This window comes from Kogia breviceps, chromosome 6 (assembly GCF_026419965.1).
Source record: "Kogia breviceps isolate mKogBre1 chromosome 6, mKogBre1 haplotype 1, whole genome shotgun sequence".
In the NCBI taxonomy this organism is placed as follows: Eukaryota; Metazoa; Chordata; class Mammalia; order Artiodactyla; family Physeteridae; genus Kogia; species Kogia breviceps.
In genome coordinates, this window is record NC_081315.1 from 96,984,368 (window position 1) to 97,007,303 (window position 22,936).

The following is a 22,936-nucleotide window of genomic DNA, read 5'->3' on the forward strand; positions in this document are numbered from 1 at the left end:
CTTAGGAGAAAGTCTCAGTTTGATGCTAGTATGTCTTCAACACCTCTCTCCACCCATGTTAAGCATCACACTCAGAGCTTTCGGTCCTATTTAGAATTCATTACCATTTTATTTTCAATGTTTTTATTTATGACAGCTGATAATTTAAGAAATAGAAATAAACATTAGTAGCTTTAAAAACCATGTTAAATATGTAATAACATGTGGTTCATTCATCCATAGGTTCAACAAATATTTGTAGGGCACCTACTGTGTGCCAAGCCCTGAACCCAACATTCATCCGAGAGAGAAGCAACCCCCTGCCCAGGTGGGGCTTACATTCTAGTGGTGAGAGCCGCGATAGTGGTCAGGGAATGGCTGGATTGGGGGATTTACTTCTTGTGGGGGACGCCGAGCCGCCTCCCGCCGGGAGAGCAGTAATCCTGCGGTCAGGACCTCGGCCGCCACGAGCGCGGGGTCCGGGGGCTGCGCGGGATCCGGGGTCTTCGTGGCGCGGTCCTAGGCCGGCTCGGCTGCGGCCCGGCACCGACCGCGGCTCCTCCTCCCCTTCCTCCCGCGGAGGCTGACGTTGAGTCAACAGCGCGGGCGGCCGCAGGAGGCGGCGGCGCGGCAGCTCGGAGGCGCCGGGCCCTCTCGGGGCCGCGCGGGGCCCAGGTGGAGGCGGCGGCTGCGGCGGCGGCGGCGCGGCGGCTCGGAGGAGGCCGCAGAGGAGGAGGGCGGCGTCCATGAGGCCGGCCCGTGCCTGGAGGAGGAGGCCATGAACGGCGACCGGACCGAGAGCGACTGGCAGGGGCTGGTGAGCGAGGTGAGGCCGAGGCGCCGGCCGGGCGGGATGGGCCGGGCCGGGCCGAGCTGTCGCCAGCCCCGAGCCCGCGCCCCCCAGGTGGCCGAGCCGGGCGGGGACTCGCGGGGGACGCGCACCCCGCGGCCTCGGCTGGCTGCTCTCACGCGCCCCGCCAGGTGCGCCGTTCCTCCCGCCCTTTGAGATCTGCGCGGGCGCCACTTTCTTCCACGCCAGCTGGTGCCAGCCTTTGGGGAGGGGCCTTCCCTCCGGGCAGGGCTGGGCACTGGATTGGCGAGAGGAGCGCGGGGATCCGGGAGTGGGAGCCAAGCCCCACCTGCCTTCTCGGTTGCCGCTGTTTTGGAGCCAAGCGATTGGACGCCCAGTGCTGAAGCGGAAAGGTGGTGCCAGGGGGAAATCCGGGTCCTGGGGCCACGGCCGGGCCAGGTGGAATCGCCTGCAGCGGAGGTTTGGGGGGGAGGGGAGTTCCATAGGGTCCTCCGTAGCCTTCGTTCATTCAGTTATTCAATTAAGTCAACACGTTTACCGTGGGCCTTCTGTGTGTAAGGTGGCGTGCCGTTTATCAAAGGAGTGAAACACTGGTGCAGAAGTCATTCGATCTGTGGAAGCAGAGAATGCCGTGCCCTCCCCCACGGCCTAACGATTTTGTCAGAAACCCCCGTGGGGTCGCCTTTTGGACTCCTATGCTATTCCCTCTTCAGCCCACCGTAAGAATGGTTTGGCCTGGGAAGGGCTGCCTGATTTCTCCAGGTGAGAGAGAGTGCTGGTGTCTCCTCTCACAGGTAAGTTGTTCGTCCTGACTTACCACCATTTGTGATGGTGGTTAGCCACTTACCCAGCTGTGCTGACCACGCCCCGGAAATTCTCCCTTCTCTCCCTCCTGAGAACCATCCCCATCCGCATCCGCATCCCCATCCCCAAGGCCAGCTTGGGCCCTGTTTTCTTACTTCCATACGCACAATGCAGGATGTAATGGTTTTCTGGCTTCCTTCCCATGTTGGGTGCTGGAAGGGAAACGTTGTACCGTCTTTCTCCTTTAGCCATTTCCTGGGCCTCCAGGTCAGTCTGATAACAGTACTTAATGTCCAGTGTATGCAAAGCATTGTATTTCTGAAGAGGAATGGACTGTCATAGCTTCTCCCCAAGTTCAGTTTGTTCCCTATTGATCTGTATGTAATAACTGGACAGTATCATGATATGTTGTCATGCAGCCTGTCCCCATCTCCTCTGTCAGGCTTTATGTTAAGGGACAGATCCTCTGAGGATCTTTTCCCTTGGCTAGTCAAGAATCATACCCAATGGTCAAGGAACCTGGAGGTGGTTCTTCGTGGAAGTCCAGTGCTGGGCTCTGAAATAGCAGAATGTTCACTACTCCAGCAAATACTTGTCGAATGCCTATTAGGAGTCAGGTGCATTGCTCGGTATTTGGGATACAATGGCCAAGAAGACAGATGACCCCTTCTGCCCTCAAAGAACTCCTGAAGCATATGGTATAGTGTGGAAGGAGAGTCACACCATAAACACTAAGAGAATCCTAAAGGGTGGACTGGGAAGGATGGGAAACCAAAGAAGGAAGTTCTTATTGGCATGGCTGTCCCTGGACCGAGGGTGCCTCTGTCTTGCCCTGACCACACACTATTGCAGTCTAGTGGTCTCCCCACTAGGCTGTGTATTTTATTTGGCTTTGTTCCAGGTGCCTACACCCTGAGCTCCATACACAGCAGGTGCTCAAAAAATGCTTGTAGAATAAGTCAAGATCCAGATATGGGTCTTTCCAGAGTTGTCCTGCCTATCCCAGCTCTGTATCTCCAGAGTAAAGCTGTCTTGCCTTCAGACATTCATTAAAGCTTAGGACGCAGAGGGCACACAGCTCGGGGCTGTGGGATGTGAAAATGAATGCAAGGTGCTTCCCACCTTCATAATAGCTAACGGCCATTCCTCAAGTCCATCCTTCATATTTAACATTTACACAGCCTCATACTCACAGTGGTATAAGGTAGGAATTATTTCTTATTTTACAGATAAGGAAACTGTGGCCCAAACATGCTAAGGAACTCACTCAGAGCCTCACATCTGGAGGGGGCAGAACTTGAACCCTGGTGCCTGACTCCAGAGCTTGGGATCATTAGGCCACACTTTGTATCTTAGTCACCAGTTCATCTGTGTGTATCTTCCCCCAGACAGCAGATTCTCAAAGGGAGGGGTCTATGTCTTATTCATCTTTGAATCCTCAGCAACTGGATCATTGTTGCTCAGAGTATGATTTACAGATCATCAGGGTCATTTTGGGAGCAAAGAGTACAAAGAGTCACTTGGCATTTGGGGGAAAAAAATGCAAGTTTCTGGGTCTCTCCCCAAATCTACAGTAGTGCACTGAATTGTGTTCTTCCCCCCATGGATACATCCAAGTCCTAACATCCCAGTAGCTATAAGACCTTATTTGAAAACAGGGTCTTTGCAGATATAATCAAGCTAAGGATCTCAAAATGAGACCATCCTGGATTTAGGATGGGCCCTAAATCTAATGATCAGTGTTCTTATGAGAAAGTAAAGATAGATTTGAGACACAGTGATACAAGGGAGAAGGCTATGGGGAAGCAGAGACACACAGAGAGAAAGTCCACATGAAGAGGCAGAAACTGGAGATGGGCAGTGACAGCCAAGGGATGCCAAGGGCTATGCTAGCAGCCACCAGAAGCTGGGAGAAGCTTGGGATAGATTCTCCCTCAGAGCCTCTGGAAGGAACCAATCCTGCTGACACCTTGATTTTGGACTTCTGACCTCCACAACTGTGAGAAAATAAATTTGTGTTATAAGCCACCCAGTTTGTAGTGATTTGCTGTGGCAACCACAGGCAACGAATTACCTTACTTCATGAAAGCGCCTAGGAGTGTAGCCCCCAATCTGCTTTTGTCACAAAGGGAGCTCACCAGGGGATTCCCCTGCACGCTCAAGTTCAGCTGCCTGCGCTTCCGTGGGCGTGGAGAAATCACTGTGGGCCCTAGGCAAGTAGGATTCAAGGAAGAGAATGGTCCGTGGCTAGTGATGTTTGAAAGTGACTTTGGAAGCCAGTGGAAGGAACTGGGGAAGGTATCACCACACATGTGACCTGGGTCAAATGGGCTCCAGTCTGTTTCTACAGAAGTCCCCGGTTCTACCTCCCACCCTGGGTCCACACTCCATTGCCCTTCCTGCCCAGAGCCCTGTGCTCTCTTTCAATCAGTTTGCTTCCTAGGCTTGCCTCTAGGAAGCAGTTTTCATTTAAATAATCCTATAGAGATCAGCTTTATTTTCATAGTTTTAGCATAACAAGCTGAAATTACAGCCTTCTCTCAGACCCTGAAGTAAACATGGCCATGCATGTGAAAGGAGTGTGGCTTCTGTTCTATTCTGGAAATTAAATGTCTGGGGAGGGGGAAGCATTCTTCTCATCACCACCTGAGGTGATCTTTCAAATCGGGGTGGGGAGGGGGGAATCTTGAAATGCAGTCGTGCAGACAATCCGTAACTTCATTTCTAAGATAAAAATCCTGGTCATCTCTCAGCCTACTGCCCTATGATAAACCATGACTAATTCAGTTTCACTATTTGAATTTTGGTTAATTAATTAGATAGCAATTAGTCCTGTATTCCTTGAGCATGCTGTATGCAGTGACTAGGAGGCAGATATAGAAGATGGTTAAGCCTGGGCCTCTGCCCAAAGTAGAGCCGCTGACATCTGGGGAGGGAAGCTGAACAGGCTTGCAGTCTGAGCCTGTGGATAAGGGCACAGCTTTGGGTCTTGTTTGTCGACTGAGAACTGAGAGTAAGTCTTGGCTCTACTTCTTTCTCAGTGCAAAACCCAGCCCAAGCAGGTTCAGCTCAAAGGGAATTTATCAGCTGATATTGTGGGTTGAATTGTGTCCCTGAAAAGATATGTTCAAGTCCTAACCTCCTCCCCGCAATACCTGTGAATATGACCCTATTTGGAAACAGGATCTTGCAGATGTACTCAAGATGAGGTCATTTGAGTGGGTTCCTAATCCAGTGACCAGTGTCCTTGTGAGAAGAGGGAAATGTGGATGCAGAGGTGCACAAAGGGAAGACGATGTGAAGACACAGAGGAAAGAAGGCTGGGTGATGACAGAGGCAGAGATTGGAGTTATGCTACCACAAGCCAAGGAAAGCCAAAGATTGCTGGCAGCTACGAGAAGCTAGGAGGAGGCAAGGAAGGGTCTTCCCCTAGAGTCTTATTAGGGATCCTGGCCCTATCGACACTTTGATTTTGAACCTCTGACCTCCAGGACTATCAGAAATTAATTTCTATTGTTTCAAGCCACCCAGTTCATGCAGTTTGTTACAGCAGCCTCTAGCAAACTAACACAGCTGCCGTGACTAATCATTTCCAAGATAGGGGTGGTGTGGGGCACAGCTGGATTCAGTGCTCAAAACAGATGCTTTCTCTCCATCTTTGGCTCTGCTTGGGGCCTGACTTCAGTCTCAGCCTCCCACCCTCTCAAGCTCAAGTCCAGCGGGGAAGACAGAAACTCTTTTGCAGGAGACCCCACAGAACCCCAGGAATCATTCCCTTTGCACCCACTTAGATCCCTCACCTGCCCTGGAAGAAGTTACTCAGGAGCATAGTGACCTGTTTCAGGCCTGCAGTTGTGCACGGAGCCCTGCCCAGGCCACATGGACTGAGAGTGGGTTAGGGGGGTGGGAACAATTGCCAGAAGAAGGGGAATGGATGTTGAGAGAATCACCGTGCCATGCAACTCCTCCGAGCCTCATTTTTCTCATCTTTAAACAGGATCACAAAGCACCTACGCATAGGTGCTCTAATTGTGAGGATCCAGTGAAATCACGCTCGTTAGTGTTTTGCTGTCTGCCTGGCAAGCAGTAAATGTTCAGCAGACATTAGTACAGTTGAGGGTGGAGCTCAGGGCACAAACTCAGGTGTTCACAAACTGAAAACTTTATTTTACTATAACACCTTAATTATGATTACAAACTCCCATTGTAAGGCAGGAGGGGGAACATAATCTGGATTGGAATCACACCTCTGCCTGAACTTGTATTTGAGTTCTAGGGGTGGTAAGTAGTACTCAGCCACTGGCAGGGGTGATGGGGTAGGGGGCACACAACTGGTCTGGGCTATTTTTGTTTAGCCACACTCTCCTCATTTCTGTCTAGCATCTGGTCATTGGTCACTGTCAGTCACTGTTGTGTCTGCCCTTGTTCCCCTCTTCTGGCCCTTTGGTGTCTGTACCAGACCCATGCTACTTTGGGTGAATGAAGAACAAGGTGATATACTGCTACTTCACTACTCTGGGCATGGGGGGCTTTGCTCCCTTGCCCAAGGTGGGGGAATTCAGTCATGTTCTGCGGTCTCTGAATCACTCCTGAGCTGAGGGAAACTTTGAGAAACCATGGTGCAATTTTCTGCATAGACACACCACACCACACCAGGCTGGGTCCAGGGAATTGGGGATTATTTTTTACTTCCTAAGAAAGAAGGGTATATTTGTTAGGGTAAAGTCAGCCACTTAACAAAGATACCTACTCCCAAAATATATTGGTTTCAGTGAGGTAGATATTTAGGTCTCTTTCGTGTCATAGTGTGCTGGTCCAGGCTGGGGGAGCAGCCCTGCTCCATGAGTCATTTAAGAACCCAGGTTTCTCCCATCTTGTTTCTCTACTGTTTCTTAGGGGATGGTCCTCAACTGTATAGTTAAAGCTAGGTTGTTGCCATGTTTTGTCCCAGCCCATGGAAAGGGGAAAGAGGGAAAGGGGAAGTCCAGGGCAAAGGGCTTTTCTTTCATTAGGGATGACTAGAGAGCTATACGTATCAATTCTCGTATCCCATTTGTCTGAGTGTAGTCACATGGCTACATGTAGCTGCAAGGGAGGCTAGGAAATGTCATCTTAAGCTGGGTATGCCCAACTTAAATTTGGGAGGGTTCTATTAAAAAGTTAGAAAGGTATACAGGACAGGAAAAACACAAACTTATAAAAGGAAAAAAAGGATAAATTGAACTTTATCAAAATAAAAAATGTCTGCTCTTTGAAAGACTCTGTTAAAAAAAATGAAAAGACAAGCCACAGATGAGAAATTTTGTGCAGAACACATATCTTATATCCAGAATATACAAAGAACTCTCATAACACAATAGTAAGAAAACAATCTAATTTTAAAAATGGGCAAAAGAGTTAAATAGACACTTCACTAAAGAAGAGATTCAGATGGTAAATGAGCACATGAGCAGATACTCCACAGCATCAGCCATCAGGAAAATGTAAGTTAAAGCCACAATAAGATGCCACAACATAACTGTTAGAATGGAAAAACAGACACAGAAATAAAAAATGGGAAAACCAAGTTCTGATAAGGATGCAGAGTGACTGGAAGTCTCCTACATTGCTAGAGGAATATAAAATGGTACAACCACTTTTGAAAACAGTTTTATAAGTTCTCATAAAGTCAAACCTACACTAAACCCAACAACCCAGCAATCCTGCTCATAGGTGTTGACCCAAGAGAAATGAAGACACGTGTCCACACAAAATCCTGTATGTGAATGTTTATAGCAGTTTTATTTATAATTGCTGAAAACTGGATACACAACAGTGTCCACTAACTGGCAAGTGGTTAAATTGCTACATCCACATCATAGAATCCTGCTTAGCGTTAAGATGGAACAGACTACTGATGCATGCAAAAACATGTCAAGTGAAAGAAGGCAGAGACTCAAATGCACTGACTGTAAGATTCCACTTATATGAAATTCTTGAAAAAGCACAACGAAAAGGACAGAAAAACCAATCAGTGATTGCCAGAGCCTGGAGTGACTGAACAGATTGACTGCAGGGGAATACTAGGGAGCTTTTTAGAGTGATGGACATAGTCCATGCCTTGATGGAGTTGATGGCTACATGATTGTATAAGTTTGTTAAAATCCATAGATCTGTACACTTCAAAAGGGTGATTTTTTTCTCTATGTAAATTATACCTCAATAAACTTAAGTCTTTAAAAAGGGGTGGAATGGATATTGAAGACAGTCATCGCTATAGAGAGCTTTACTCTTTACCTCTCTGATTCCCCAACTCATCAGGTTTCCGTCACAACTAGCCACGCCCCCTACATCTCAGTCCCACAGTCCTTATTCCACTCTCCTGACACCAGGCTGATTAGTGTTTATTCTTAGACACTCACTGATAACCAGGCTCTCTTTCCTTGCTCTCTGTCTGCCTTTTCCTCAAATTTGGAGATCTTTTCTAGTCTTTTGGAGAGTCGTGGGGGAGGGAGTTACAGGGAGACTCTTCTTTGCTCTGGTATCTTCTGGTGAAGGACAAGGCCTTCAAAACTGAAAAGCCAGTCACTTTGCTACCAGTGTTCTGCTGAGCACTCTCTTCCTTGGAGAAGGCAAGATGTCTGGCTTTTAAAAGGGAGAGGGGGACTTCCCTGGTGGAGCAGTGGTTAAGAATCCACCCGCCAATGCAGGGCACACGGGTTCAAGCCCTGGTCCGGGAAGATCCCACATGCCATGAAGCAACTAAGCCTGTGCACCACAACTACTGAGCCTGCGCTCTAGAGCCTGTGAGCCACAACTACTGAGCCTGCGTGCCACAACTACTGAAGCCCGTGTGCCTAGAGCCTGTGCTCTGCAACAAGAGAAGCCACTGCAATGAGAAGCCTGCACACTGCAATGAAGGGTAGCCCCCGCTCTCTGCAACTAGAGAAAGCCCGCGCACAGCAACAAAGACCCAACACAGCCAAAAGTAAAATAAATAAATTTATTTTAATAAATTAACAAATAAATAAAAAATAAAAGGGAGAGGGATATGTGGAGAGAAACAGGATAGGAGTTATAGGAATTTGAGGCAAGGTAAATAGAGTACCATTTAATATTTCAAAGCATTATTCACATTCATAATATTAAATGAAAAAACAGTGCAAAATAATGAACAATATATCTTAGATACATATATAGGCAGTTGGTGAAACTGAAGAAGTGGGGAAAAGCTTAGAAGAAGTAGAACTTGAACTGGGTCCCTCCGCTTTGGCTGAAGAGGGCATGGTGTTGGTGACAGGAAGCAGGCCTGAGCACTGGACTGGTGGTTGGCCTTTGAGGAAATGCTCCAGATAAAGCCTGAAACTAGTGGGTTGAGGTATAGCAGAAATAGAGGTTGGATAGCCAGGGTAGACCAGATGGTGAACAACTTCAAAAGCAAGACAGAAGGGTGTACTCTAATGTAGCTGGTAATAGCCTCTGAAAGCTTTTTTAGCTAGAGTGTAAGTTGATGAAAATACTTGAAAAAGATTCATTTCCACTGAAGTCAGTAATCACTGAGCCTTTGTCATTCACAAGGCACTGTGCCAGGCAGCGGGAATATAAAGACAAATTTGGTAGCTCTCCCAGGAATCAGGCAAAGACAAGTGAAGATGAGCTACCAGTAATCTAGTCTTTTCTGTCACCATCAATATTCCCAATTACCCCTGTTGCACCTAGATCATACCATTTATCATATGGTTCTTTGATTAACCCTTGACTTGTCTCTCTCTCTCCACTGGGCCCAAAAGATCTTGAACTCCTTGAGGGTAGGGACCATATGTTATTAATTTGTGACCTTAACACTTCACACTGTACCTTGCCCTTTGTAGGTATTCAGTGAGCGTAGAATATGTGAATGCTTGAATATTTGACAAAATGAAGTGATAAGGAGTTATGGCATCAGTGGAGAGAGAGAAAAAGGGATGGCTATGAGACAGATTTTAAAGGAAGACCCATACAGGATTTCATAGCCAATTGGATTGGGAAGATGCAATAGCATGAGTCCAAGATGACCCTCGAAGTGTGGCTAGAGAGTGGTGGTGATGGGTCTGACAGAGGGTTGTGGGGGTGACTGAGTCTGGTGAGAAGAGGACAAGTTCTGCTTAGAGCTCTGCATTGTTCAGAGTTTCCTAGGAGTGCTTGAACTCTTGCGAGGCAAGCTTAGTGCTTCCTGGGAACGTTTCTGATGAGCAGCTATCCTCATAGTGGCAGGCTAATTTTAGAGTAAGTTTATTAAAATTAGCATGTGGGGGAAAGTGAGCACAACTGCTATTTTTAACTAATGGGATTCATGTTCTCTCCTGTGCAGGGAAATTCGCATATGTGCTTCTAAAATTGACAATTGCTACTCTTATCATGTTAAAAAAATTAATTTAGTGACTTTCACATTGAATAAAATACATTGGCTGAAGATAAGAAGAGGACTTTGGCTAGTCCCTGAATGAAAATGACCAGAGTGAGCAACGTTTCTTACCCACTGCCTGGTTTTCCACCAATAAAACCATAGCGGGGCTTTGGGTACCTCCTGGCAGAGGACTTTGCTTAGTTGAGAGTCTGCATCTCTTTCTGGTCCTTCAGGTAAAATGGCACCAGTGGTAGGGGACACCTGGTCCCCAAGGAACACAAGCTTTTGGCAGATTTTTTATTTTGAAGTCTTCTCGTTTTCATTTCACTTCTTCTAGGCTACTCTGTTTCCGTTATCTTACGGTATTTTTATCGTAATGAACATCTTAAGTTTATTCAAAATATCAGATCTTCTTCAAGCCAATATACCTTCTATATGACTAGCCTATTAAACTACCTTAAAAAAGACACTCCGGCAGGACCTCTTACTCAGAAGCCTTCAGTGGCTCCCCATTACTGGGTATTCAAGGCCTGCCCCAAGCTGACCTATCTTTCAAGCCTTATGCCTCATTTTCCCTCATAAATGGGTTGTTCCAGCCAAACTGATCTGTTCCACATTCTGGCTTCTACTTTATTATCCTGACCTCATCTGGGTGGGCCTTCCACTTCTTCCCTGACCACAGCCTTTACCAGTCCTTCAAGATGGAATAGACACCAACATCCTTCATAAAATCATCCATGACCACCCAAGCTTGAAGTGAGCTCTTCATCCTGTTGCCTTACATAGTGTAGCTTACAAACCACTCATGTAGAACTTAGATGCTCCCTGAGAAAGGAAAGGACCTTCTCTGTGTGTGGATCTTAACTCCTACATGAATTAGTGAGCTCCTAAGAGGAGGGACCGTGACCACCTGTGTTGGGGTAGGAGACAGGAGTTCTAGAATGATGAGGCTTCATGCTATGACTCAAGAGGTGCAGGACCTGAGTGAGGATACTGAGAGAACATCCCCCAGATGACCTAGTTCTGGCCCATTTGCAGGGCCTCGACTTTGATTTCACATTCTCATTTATGGGAAGAGCATCTTGGACATGCCTGCCCACCTATAGTTTATTAGTGACAGACACACAGGTCTGGGGTCAGTGATGTCAGGATGGATCGATCCATCACTGTGATAGGTTGGTCAGTTGGCCTGAAAGAAGAATGAAACACAGCCCGGAGGTATTTCAGTGGGACAGGTGGATAGCAAAGAAGGTCAACTGTGTTGTGTTGTGTTGCACACAGCTATGCTGTGTGCATAGCCTTGTGCTTTGCAGGGAAGTTCATTTGGATTGGGGGATTGAGGAAGGTTCTTGATGAGGGTAGCACTTGGACCAGGAAGGTTAGGCAGGATGTCTGCAAGGGGAAATGTAAAGGAAAGGTGTTCTAGGCAGAAGGAATGGAGATAGCAAAAGTGCAGAGATGGCAAAATACAGGGCTTGTTTGGGAAATCCCAGGTGTGTTTCTCTGATTGGAGACACACGGTGGGGTATCAGCTGATGATTGTTAGGCTGACCTTGAATGCCCGGTTAGCTGTCTAGAGAGTGCTGGGGTCCTGAGTGGCCTTCATTCTAGAGGCAACTCAAAGGGCATGACTGTACGCTTTGAACAGGGAGAAGTTGCCTGGGGGTGAGGGCTGAGCAGGACCCAGGAGGCCCCCTGTACCTGCACCTGTCCCTCTGTGCCCTTGTCCTCATCCACTCTCAACCCACCTGAGCCTGCCTTCCACCCCATTTTTACTCCTGAAAATGCTCTTGCCAAGGCCACCCAAGACCAGGCTCCTACTTGCCACATACACATCTAGGTCTTTCTTCAGTCCTCTACCTACTTGACACCTGGCTGTGCAGCCTCTGACACTCCACTGTTCTCCCCCTACACACTGGGCTTTGCATCCCTCCACGGGGCTACTGGATGTGTCCCCCAGGCACCTCGCACTCAGCGTGCCCTGAACTGAATTTACCCTCCCTCTACCTTCAGCCCTTCCCATCTCTCTTCCCTTCTTCTATCCCGTATCAATGAATGACATCACTATGGAATCTTCCTTGATTCTTCTTCCCAACTTACCCCACACCCATCTAATTATCTACAAAGACCCATATTTTCTGCCTTGGTACAAGTCCTTAATAAGGGCTCTGTGTCACCTTTCCTACTATCCCACCATGGCCCAGGTTCTCATCCACTCTTCCCAGAATATCTGCATAAAGACCCTCTAAGATCTTCTTTATTCCCTGCAGTTACTTGAGTTGTCATTCCAAGCGCTGAAATGATTTACCACTCCTTTGCCTAAAGCCCCCGATGGCTTTCCAGGGCCTGCAGAGTGAAAGCCATTCCTCAGGTGGCCTCCAAGGGCCTGCTCTCTCCTCATCTTCGGTAACTCCTCTGTACCCCTTATGCTACCATCTCCCTCACGCTCTATAGCATTCCTGTTACCAGATCATTCCATACCCTGAGACATCTCTAAGCCTTTGCTTATGTCCAAAGATGAGCTCCTACTCACACTTTACAGCCCAGCTCAAATGTCATAGCCTCCACTTGGGTTTCCTGCCTCTTGTGGGTCTCAAGAGATTGGGAAATGGATGGTATATTTCAGTTGGGAAGAGAGTGTGGGGCTTTGTGAGCAGGTATGGCAACTGGGGTTCCTGAGGATGAGGGACCTTCAGAGGGGTGGGTGGTCACCAATGTCTAGCACAGTGCCTGGCACATGATCCTTGGCAGGCACTTATGGAGGAAAGGAAGGGAAGGAGGGAAGGAGGGAAGGAGGGAAGAAAAGGAAACAAGGAAGGAAAAACAGTTCACCTCGCCATTTTCAACATTCTCTTTGAAGCCAGCCCTACTCACCTGCCAGTGTGCCCCACTTCCAACGTCTCCCCGGGCTGACCATGGCTGTGAAGGAGCTGGGAGTGAGTGTCCACATGACCTGGCAGCTTCCTGGTGTCCCGAGCAGCTTCCTTTCTCAGGCAGCAGTGGGTTATGTAAGTCATCAAGCTCCGCCACTACATGGCTACACAGTCTTGGGCGAATCACCTTACTTGTCCAGACCTCAGTGTCTCTGGACTTTGTACAATGAAGATAACAATACCTGCCTTGTGTCTCTCATCTAAGATGAGGATAAAGTGAGATGATGTACGTGAAAGTGTGTTTTAAAGTCCCCCACCCTCTGCAGCTGAGGGGGTGGTTCTGTCCTTGCCTGGGCTTTAGGAAGAGGCTTCCCAGGGCTTCAGGGATGCTTCAGCCGAGGGAGGTGATGTGTCAGCTGCTGCTGTCAACATGATGCCATTGAAAATTCATATTGATGAAGTGCAGATTGACGTACCTGCTTGCTCTGCCATCTGTAGACCCCACGACCAAGGAGATATTGGAGGTGGCAGCGATGGGACTCCCTTTTATTTAAGCCAGTTCCAATTTGCTTTTTAATTTGCTCCAGACTGGTGAATGCTGTCAGGGTCAATCTGTAACCTTTTCTGCTTTCCCAACAGTCTCCAGCCTTGCCAGACCTTCTAATGTGTTTGCAGACTGCTCGATCAATTCCTGGGCAACTTCCATCCCATGGCCTCTTCTGCGCTCACCTTATTCACCTTGTGACTTTGCACCCTTCTCACTCTCCCTCAGTCCAGTCTCCTGCTGACCACTCTACCTTCATCATTTGTTGGGGTTTTGAATAAGCCTCGTATGCAGCTGATTTCAGTGCCCAAGACCCAGCATTTGCTCACAAAGAGCCAGCAGTCAGCTCCCCACCCTGGATTCTTGCAGGTGCCTCCTCATCAGCCTCCCTGTCTCCTGCATCTCTTTCTGCCTTTCCTTCCAGTCCATCCCTGCCTGGTCAAGGGTCTGGAAGCAGGACTGTGATCCTGACCTTCCTCGCTCAAAGCCCTCCACGGCCCTATTGGCTCTGCCTTTGGCTCGGACTCCACTGTCATTTAAGGCCTTTCTTACTTTCACCCAAACCAAACATTCCAGCCTTATTTTGCATTTCTCCTTTTCACATGTCCTGTATTCCTGGCAAACAGAACCACTTTGGGGTCTTTGCTGGAAACCTGTGTTTCCATGCACCTGGCCTTTGCTGAGGCTGTGCCCTCTGCCAGGAACTCTTATTCTCTCACTTCTCCTCACTCTTCTTTCAAGGCTTCGTCATGACCACCTTGACCCCCAACTGAAAGGTCTCTTGCCTTCTGCAATCCCAAGTGTCTAGACATAACCTCTGTGACCAGCGTCTCCCGGGTTGCCTCACACTGGAATTATTTACGTACGTCTTGCCTCCAGCCTGGAGTTACTCAGTGCAGGATGGGTAGATTCATTTTTTTAATTTCCCAATGTGCCCAGAACAATGTGCTGCATGTAATGAACAAACGTAAAAGAGATGACAACCCCACTGGATTCTCAGCTAATACTTGAATTGAAAAACTGCTGAATTAAAACAAGGACATCTTTTTATTTTTTTGTCAGAACGATATTCTTATCTCTTTTTCTCCCCCAAGTCCACTTATCCCCATTTGATCTTACAGGCCTTCTGACTCTCAAAATATAGATTGTGATCTTTTAAAGGTAGTAAGTCAAATCTCCTTTTAATAAGCTCTAAGGGATTTATGAATTTACTAGAAGTCAAGTCCCTCCCACTCTCCCTCCCACCTTCCCTTCTTTTCCTTCCTTTCTTCCAAACTGGAATTTTATTCTATCAGCTATATTGCTTGAAAAGAGTCAGGCAGAAGCTGCAGGTGGGAAATCATTTGGTTATAAAGAGCTACTTTCTGTAATGGACTCTGACCTGTACTATAGTGTGTCTGAACAGATGCCAGCCTTTAACGCTGCTCTGGACTAGAATTTAAGTTTGTTCCAAGGTTATCTGCCACCCACAGTTGACTCTCATGCAAAGAAATTGTGCGATTATTTTTTTTTTTTTGGTCCCTATGGCCATCTTCTCATCATGAGCAGTAACAAATAAAAATAATTCCTTACATTTGTCTTCCCTCCACTGATATTTAAGATGATTAACTATGTCCCAGGCACTTTGCTAAAAGTTGGGGTACAAAATGCAACACGATGTTGTCACCTTCCTCTATATTCCTTAATCAATTTCTTATAACTACTTCACCAGTTAGAATGAGCAGGGAGTAGTGTGTTTATAGATGAAGAGATGGAAATTCAGAGTGTTTATGAAACATTTAGAAATTCAGAGTCCTTTTTTATGGTCACTCAAAAAGAAGAAAGTGTGTAGAGCTAGGCTTTTAAACTTGAAGGTTACAATGTTTTCCCTCTGGGTGACTTGGGTTCAGACCCTCTGTACACTCACTTCAGCTGACCTAGTTCTAAGCCTAAAAACCTGAGCTGAAAAAGAGCCTTTTGGGGTCTGGTTCCAGATTCCTGCCATGACTTCAATTTCAGTTGGAAGTTGAGCAAAAGTGGTGTCAGGAGACCTACAGGCGTAACCACATCCTGAAGGACGGGCAGGACACCACCTCTGCTGTGGGTGGAAGGCACGTGTGCCAGGTGACCCAGCCCTGTCCGAGCACCAGCTCAGTGGAAGTGAGCGACTCCAGCCTTCCACCCCTGCCTGTTCACCCCCATCACAGAGTGTCCTCATCACAGCAGCGAGTCCCTGCCCTTGATGGCCTGAATCTCTGAATGAGGAAAGGTTGAGGAAGAAAACTGAGTGGCTGAAGGTATTATTGATGCCTAGAGATGATAAAACCTTGAGTCGTGGTGGATGTAACTTTAAATATCCAAGTAATCTAAGTTCACTGCACCGCTCCACGCCAGATTTTGAAAATATAGATACGTGATATGGGGGCTTACCATTTGTCAGGGATCCAGGCACCTTCTGTCTCTCTATCACTCCATTCCAAGAGTGAGTACTGCCTATGTTTTCTTCTAGAAGTGTTGTGGTTTCAGGTCTTATACTTAAATCTTTAATCCATTTTGAATTTATTTTGCATATGGTGAGAGGAAGTAGTCCAGTTTGATTCTTTTGCATGTAGTTGTCCAGTTTCCCCAACACCCTTTATTGAACAGGCTGTCTTTTCTCCATTGTAAATTATTGCCTCCTTTATTATAGATTAACTGCCCATATAAGTATGGGTTCATTTCTGGGCTTTGTATTCTGTTCCATTGACCTATGTGTCTGTTTTTGTGCCAGTACCATATAGTTTTGATAATGTAGCTTTGTACTATAGTTTTTTGTTTTGGGGGTGTTTTTTTTGCATTATGCGGGCCTCTCACTGTTGTGGCCTCTCCCATTGCGGAGCACAGGCTCTGGATGCGCAGGCTCAGCGGCCATGGCTCACGGGCCTAGCCGCTCCGTGGCATGTGGGATCTTCCTGGACCAGGCCATGAACCCACGTCCTCTGCATCAGCAGGCGGACTCTCAACTACTGCATCACCAGGGAAGCCCTGTAGTATAGTTTGAAACCACCTTTGTTCTTTCTCAAGATTGTTTTGGCTATTCAGGGTCTTTTGTGTTTCCATACAAATTTTAGAATTGTCCTAGTTCTGTGAGAAATGCCATTAGTATTTTGGTAGGGCTTGCATTGAATCTGTAGATTGCTTTGGGTAGTATAGTCATTGTAACAGTGTCAATTCTTCCAATCCATGAACACGGTCTATCTTTCCATCCATTTGTATTGTCTCCAATTTCTTTCATCGGTGTCTTACAGGTTTCCAAGTACAGGTTTTTTACCTCCTTATTTAGATTTATTCCCAGCTATTTTATTAGTTTTGATGAAATTGTAGATGGGATTGTTTTATTAATTTCCTTCTGAAATTTCCTCAGTATCAGTTGTTTGGCATATCAGTATATTATTTAGGATTAATTTTAATGTAATAGAAATAACAGTGGTTTAAATAAGATAGAATTATCTTATTTCTCACTCACATTGTTGAAGGTCAGAGGGAACAAAAAGTGCCCACTGAATTGAGAAGGCATCTGGAGACCAAAAAAAAAAGAGGGAAACAGCTCCATACAGTCAATGGATCAGTTTATTATAGGGTAATTTACTCACAGGGTGGGATGGGGTAGGGGACAACGATCTGGAAGCATTCACAGCTGCACCTGCACTGCCTAGGGGCCATGGGGACAATTTTATACTTAAGGGGGTATTGGGCTAGGTGCTGGGAAACAGGACGTGCATTTCTAAGTCACAATTCATGAATGAGTAACTAGTCTCGTGGGCACAAGGAATACGTCAGTGAAGGTTTTCATCATTGTTTGGGGACTAACAGAGCATAGAGGCCACCTGGTCCTAATGATTATTAAACAATATCTATTAACTATCAATACAAAGCCCTTGATGACAGAGAAGTGACTTACTGCACAGTACAGTCCTGGGTAGGGTCAGCAAAAGGACAGGAGAAACTTTAGGGGCTCAAGATTGCCTCAGTTATGCTAACAGCCATACACACACATGTACAATAAATTTGGAGGAAGACAGTTTGGGCTGATATGGCAGCTCACTGTTTGTCAGGGATCCAGGCACCTTCCATTCCTCTGCTCTACTGCTCCATTCCAGGAGTGAGGTTTTCTATTTTGTGGACCATATATTTCAGGATGAGGAAGACATGCAAGAGTGTACCTCTCCCCTTAAGGCAGCAGTCCCCAACCTTTTTGGCACCAGGGACTGGTTTCGTGGAAGACAGTTTTTCCATGGACAGGGTTGTGGGGAGGATGGGTAGCAGCAGATGAAGCTTTACTTGCTCGCCCACCACTCACCTCCTGCCCTGCAGTCCGGTTCCTAACAGATGCGGACTGGTACAGGGGTTGGGGACCCCTCCCTTAAGGAAACTTCCCAGAAGTCCCAAAGGACACTTCTGCTTCCATCTTACTGACCAGCACTTTATATGTATATAGGGGATCATAGTAGTACCTACCTTGTAGGGTCTCATGGTGAGGACAAATGAGCTAATGTGTGTAAAGTGCCTGGTACACCGTCACTGGTAGAGGAGGGTCTGCCCTCTGTGTTTGACTGACGCTTCCATGGTCATATCTGGGTCTCAAGCTCAGGGTCTTACTCAGCATATCCACTGCCCTCCATATACTTTTAGGTCTCTCTGCCTCTGAAATGTCATCGCCTTTTGGAGCGGTCAGCCCGATCATATATTTAGCAATTAGCAATTTGTTGCTGCTGTCTGTGGTGATCCTGATTATCACTGAATTTTCTTTAGTGAAAGAGAAATGCCCAAACTTTGACATTACCTGCATCAGTGATGTCTGTATGTCCTTCTCCAAGGGATATTTTGAGTGTCAGGTCTTAATTCTGTACTAGGAGAAGAGTAATCACTTTATTGTCATTTAAATGCTATCCTGAGGAACGGTGATGACAGAGGTAGTGGTGTTGGTGGACCAACTGACTGTCAAGGAAAGCAAGTACAGTTATACCCAATACTGCCTTGTGGTCCATTGGTGATTTGTAACTTAGTGAGGATTTTGCCATCTTCCCTGAAAGCCATAATTAACTCAGGTCGCCCACGGGAGCCTTTCACTAACATAATCAACTCATTTGCACAGTTATCAGCCAGAGAAACAGACCTGGACAGAGTCTTAAGAAGCATTTACAATTTAGTCTGGTCTCTGAAATCTCTGGTGATTCGAATCACCAGGATTGCACACCCACCCGTGTTCCAGAATGAATCTCCACCTCACTTTTTGCTGTGGGGCTGAGTTCTGAGCTGACTGTTCTTGTGGAGGAAAATTTCTCACTAATCAGTACTGCCTGGAGTTGGTGGAAAGGAAGTAAGAACAACAAAGATGAAGTTACTTTGAAGGAGCAAATTAATGGCTTTCAGAAAAATATGAGCAAGGTGTAGAGAGGGGAAAAAAAACAGCTCCGAGACACATGCTTCAGCTGGGGACACCTTCATCCTGTAGGCGGAAATTTGGGCCCAAGTGGCCCTTTAGCAATGACTCCATGGTTCTCATCCAGAAAGAACTGCTGGGGGAGCTTAATGATCACGACTGGTTGAAATCTTGGCAGATGGTGGTAAGAGCTCTATTTACTTGGATAATTAAAATGGTGATGGATTTGCATGGCTGATTTCAAGATCTCTAGTTTGCAGATGACTGCCTTCTGGGGCAGACGGGGATGGAACACCTCCTTGCTTTAGAGCATCTGCACCTGACTCAAGTATCAGAGAGAAGGGAGCCAGGGAATAGTCCCACAAAACGCACCATCTTGAGTTGACTCTTCATCTTGAGTACTCTGGCCCTCTTATGGAACTATTCATCCCAGCAGAGAGATAATATTTTTCAGAGAGGCAAGGTCTGCTGACAAACTTAGGAATGGAGATTGTTTTCTTTCTTTGAATAGGGCAGACACAGTTCTCTTGATTCTTTTGATACTGTGATAATTAAGAAGATTGATGCCTTTAGACTTTATTGAGTGCTTTTTTTTTTTTTAACATGCATTGCCTTATAAAATCCTTAGACTCTTCTGTGAGAGAGGCAGTGCACTGAAACAGAAAGGACATGGGGCAGACCTGTGTTCAAATCCCACCTTTGTCACTTACAGGCTGCACGCCCTTTTTTTTTTAACCTCTTAGAGCCTCAGATTCTGTATGTGTAAAAGGGGGTAATGACATCTACCTTTTGGAGTTGTGATAAGGATTAATGATTTATATATGTGAAATGATAAATCATCGTTGGGCACTGAGTAGCTTCCATAAATGATGGTGGTTATTGATATCATAATTTATAAAAGAGGAAACTGAAGGTCAGAGTGGCCCAGTGGTAGGTGATGGCAGTGAAACCCACATTTCAGTCTAAATCCCACGTGCCACGTTGCTTCTATTAATGGCTCCTTTGTCTCTGTATCTCCCGCATTCCCTCTCGTTAAAGGGTGGTCCAGGAATCAGTTCTAGTTCTGCAAACGCCACCACTTAGTCCTCTCAGCACCTCATATATAAAGTGAAGACACAACCACAGGTGTTTGGGGGCAGAGCTGAGAGGTTAAGAGCCGACAGATATGCAAGGGGGCGCCGTCTTGGGGAATGTTAGGGTTTTTTATGATTTCTTTTTTGAGACAAGGGGAAGTAGAGCCACAGCATTTTTACAACTTTGAAAGGCAGTTTGACCGAAATGTTGTCCATGCTTTGCTGGCTTTTTGCTGCCACCCAGCCCACAGGGGGAGGCCTCTGCAACTGAATCGAATTATTATCATATAATGTCGTAACCAGCGAATCTATCATTACATTCCATATGTGACTGTTATATGTTATAATGTTATAATTGCATATGTGAGGGTTGGTGACGTGGGCTGTCACCTTCATCCAGCATATCCCAGGCTCTTGGCAACCTGGATGGAAAGGGGAGAGCCTCAGATGCACGGGGAATTTTTGTGCTCCATCCTGAACACCCAGTCTCTGAAAGGAACCAGAGTTGCATGCTCCACCCTCAGCATCTCGGCCCGAGGCAAGGTCGGATCAGCCTAGCAGAGGGGAGAGAGCAAATTCACTCCAGGCAAGCGATGATTTTTTTAAAAATATGCTCTCTTCAGCAAATGGGAAGGGGTTTCCTAGCCCACATCCGGCCAACTATAAGGAAACCCAATCTTCTTCCCTTGCTTCTTTCTCATCTTTATCGGCCTGAAAAGAATAAGAATACAGTCTGTGGAGAGTGAGAAATAGGCAGAGGGAGGAAAGGAGAACTAACAGGACTGAAAGGGTTGAAAGAGATATTCAGGCAAACCTTCCTCATTCAAGACTGCAGTTAACCAAGACTGTCAGTGAATTTCACATACCCCCCAGCTACAATGGTTCACATTATAAACTCTTCCAATTACCTGAAATCTCACTTAACTTAAATTTCAGCGCATCCCCCGGGGCATTCAAATAATCAAAGTTTGCTTGTCGAAAGTAATACCAGAGAGGAGAAACTGCCACGGTGACTCGGACAAAGGTAGATCATAAAAAAAATTTTTTAATAAAAAAAAAATAAAAAGTCTTCTTAGAGAAGAGCATTAGAATCATTAGGTTACAAACTTGAAATTGCTGAAATGTTATCTAAAAATCACACAAGCGAATGCAGATTTAGAAGAAGGCTGTGGAATGCTCAGGGAGCTGTACAGTTGGAGACAGGAGATAGGCACGGACAGGAAAGACTCGCACGAAGGCACCAGCGGGTTAGCGGTACGTGGCTGGGATCGCCGCAGCTGGAGGACTTCAGCCAAGTGGACATCAGCGTATGGTAGGCCCCAAATGGCATGTACCCTGTAGATGCCCAAACTTGGTCTGGTGGAGTTTTAAGTATACACACGTGTATCTGCAGGTCACAGTCCTGTATTCTATCTAGAACAGTGATTCTGCAAGACTTCAAAGAATAAAGGTGGTGGAGTATATGCCCAGATGATGTAGGGAGGTGCTCATTTGAAGTGATAAAAATGAGGTTAAATACAAACACCATTTTGATAATTCTATAGGAGCTATCCTGTGCCCTCTCCATACACATCGAGTTTATATAAAACTGGACTTTTTTCCCCCAAACGTGGTGCTAAAATGGGATTTAGAGACTTAAGCTTAATAAAAATTGATGGCTATCTTGCTAAAAATATATATTATAAATATCTATAAATAAATTTATAGATAATATGTATTTAAATATTTTTCACCTTCATGGAAACTGAAATTCATTTATTTCTCAAATAGTTTGTGGGTATTCACTCTGGGTCAGGAGCTGTGCTTGGCCCTGGAGATGCAAAGGTGAAAGAGTTGGACTCCGGCTGCAAGGAGACCCCAGTCTGTGGGGAGGCAGGTGGGTGGGCAGGTGACAGTGATGCAGCATGTGATACTCTAATCAAGGTGTACCCAGAATGCCGTGTGGCCACCAGGAGTCAGCTCTTTCTCTGCCTGCGGATGGCAGAGGGCTTCCCAGTCGGGGACTTGTGAGCTGGGTCCAGGAGCTGACCCTGAAAAGAGAGAGGTTAGGGAGAGCGAGTTTGGGGTAGCAGTAAGTGGGCCTTGATAGAAACATAGTGGGTGGGAAAAGTCAGGGAACTGGATTTCAGCCAGACATTGAAGGGCTCTTGTTTGCCACTCTCCTTAATGGAGATATTTTTAAAGAAGAGTGGCAGGTCCCAGTTATGGTTTTCAAAGGGACTGGTACCTGGACGAGACAGGTAGGCAGACAGATAATGGTCCCAGCTAGTGATCACTGAGCAGCACAAAGTAGGGGTTCCAGGAATGGAGGGAGTAGCTTTTTGAGGTTGGAGAAGGTCTGTTGATTGTTGACGACTGTTTACCTGGCGCTACTTAGTGGATGGGGGAGGAGGTATCCCTGAATGGGGGAGAGAGGATAGGGTAGGAAGAGGAGAGTAACAGTAGAAAGCAGAGGGTGACCAAGGGAGGAAATACCTCTCAGACTAAGAGTGAGTGTGCTGTTGAGAAGTTTCTAAATTATTCCTGAACAGGAACTCTTCAGCCACATGCGTTTATCATCACGCTGAGAAGCCTTTCTGGATTAGCAAGCCATGTTCTTGCAGCAGTTAATGAGAGCTAGCCTGATCCCATCAGTAAAAGCTGCCAAGGACCATGAGTCACTGTTTGACAGAGAGGGTCACTTGGCGGAGAGGTCCCCTCCCTGACGCCCAGGCTACCTTCATCTCTCCCAGCCGTTATCTGGTTGTAAAGCCATCCAAATAGTAATGTAGTATGTCAGATAGTCATTTAATTATTATGATCTTCCTTGTAGCCATTATGACTTGCTTTATTGCAGGTAACAGTAAATGGGTAGATAAAAGCCACTCAGTGGTGAAAACGGTGGGTTTGGGTTCTTGAGAAGCACAAGGCTACCTTCGGGTGTTCGCACGTGGGCATGAATTAACATCGACAAACGAGCTATAAGCTCTGCTTTAAAAATATAATTGAAATGCAATTCAAAAGAAATCTGTTTTTGAGAGGGTAATAAAAACATTTCATGAGATCTAGTATACATGCCAAAAACTGGGCATATTTTACCAAGTTTA

At 46.3% G+C, this 22,936-nt stretch overlaps 1 protein-coding gene across 5 annotated transcripts in view; it reads left to right on the forward strand.

The window, feature by feature from the left end:
• The first annotated feature begins 643 nt into the window (after positions 1-643).
• Positions 644-22,936, forward strand: part of CCDC149 (coiled-coil domain containing 149) — a 100,163-nt gene continuing 77,870 nt past the window's right edge. For 3 of the 5 annotated variants that reach the window (XM_067036330.1, XM_067036331.1, XM_067036332.1), the window contains exon 1: positions 663-805. In XM_067036330.1, coding sequence (XP_066892431.1) covers positions 758-805 — 48 coding nt within the window. In that variant the 5' untranslated portion in view covers positions 663-757. Of the gene's footprint in view, positions 806-22,936 lie in introns of all 5 variants that reach the window. The other 2 variants (XM_067036334.1, XM_067036333.1) reach the window with 2 other exon arrangements.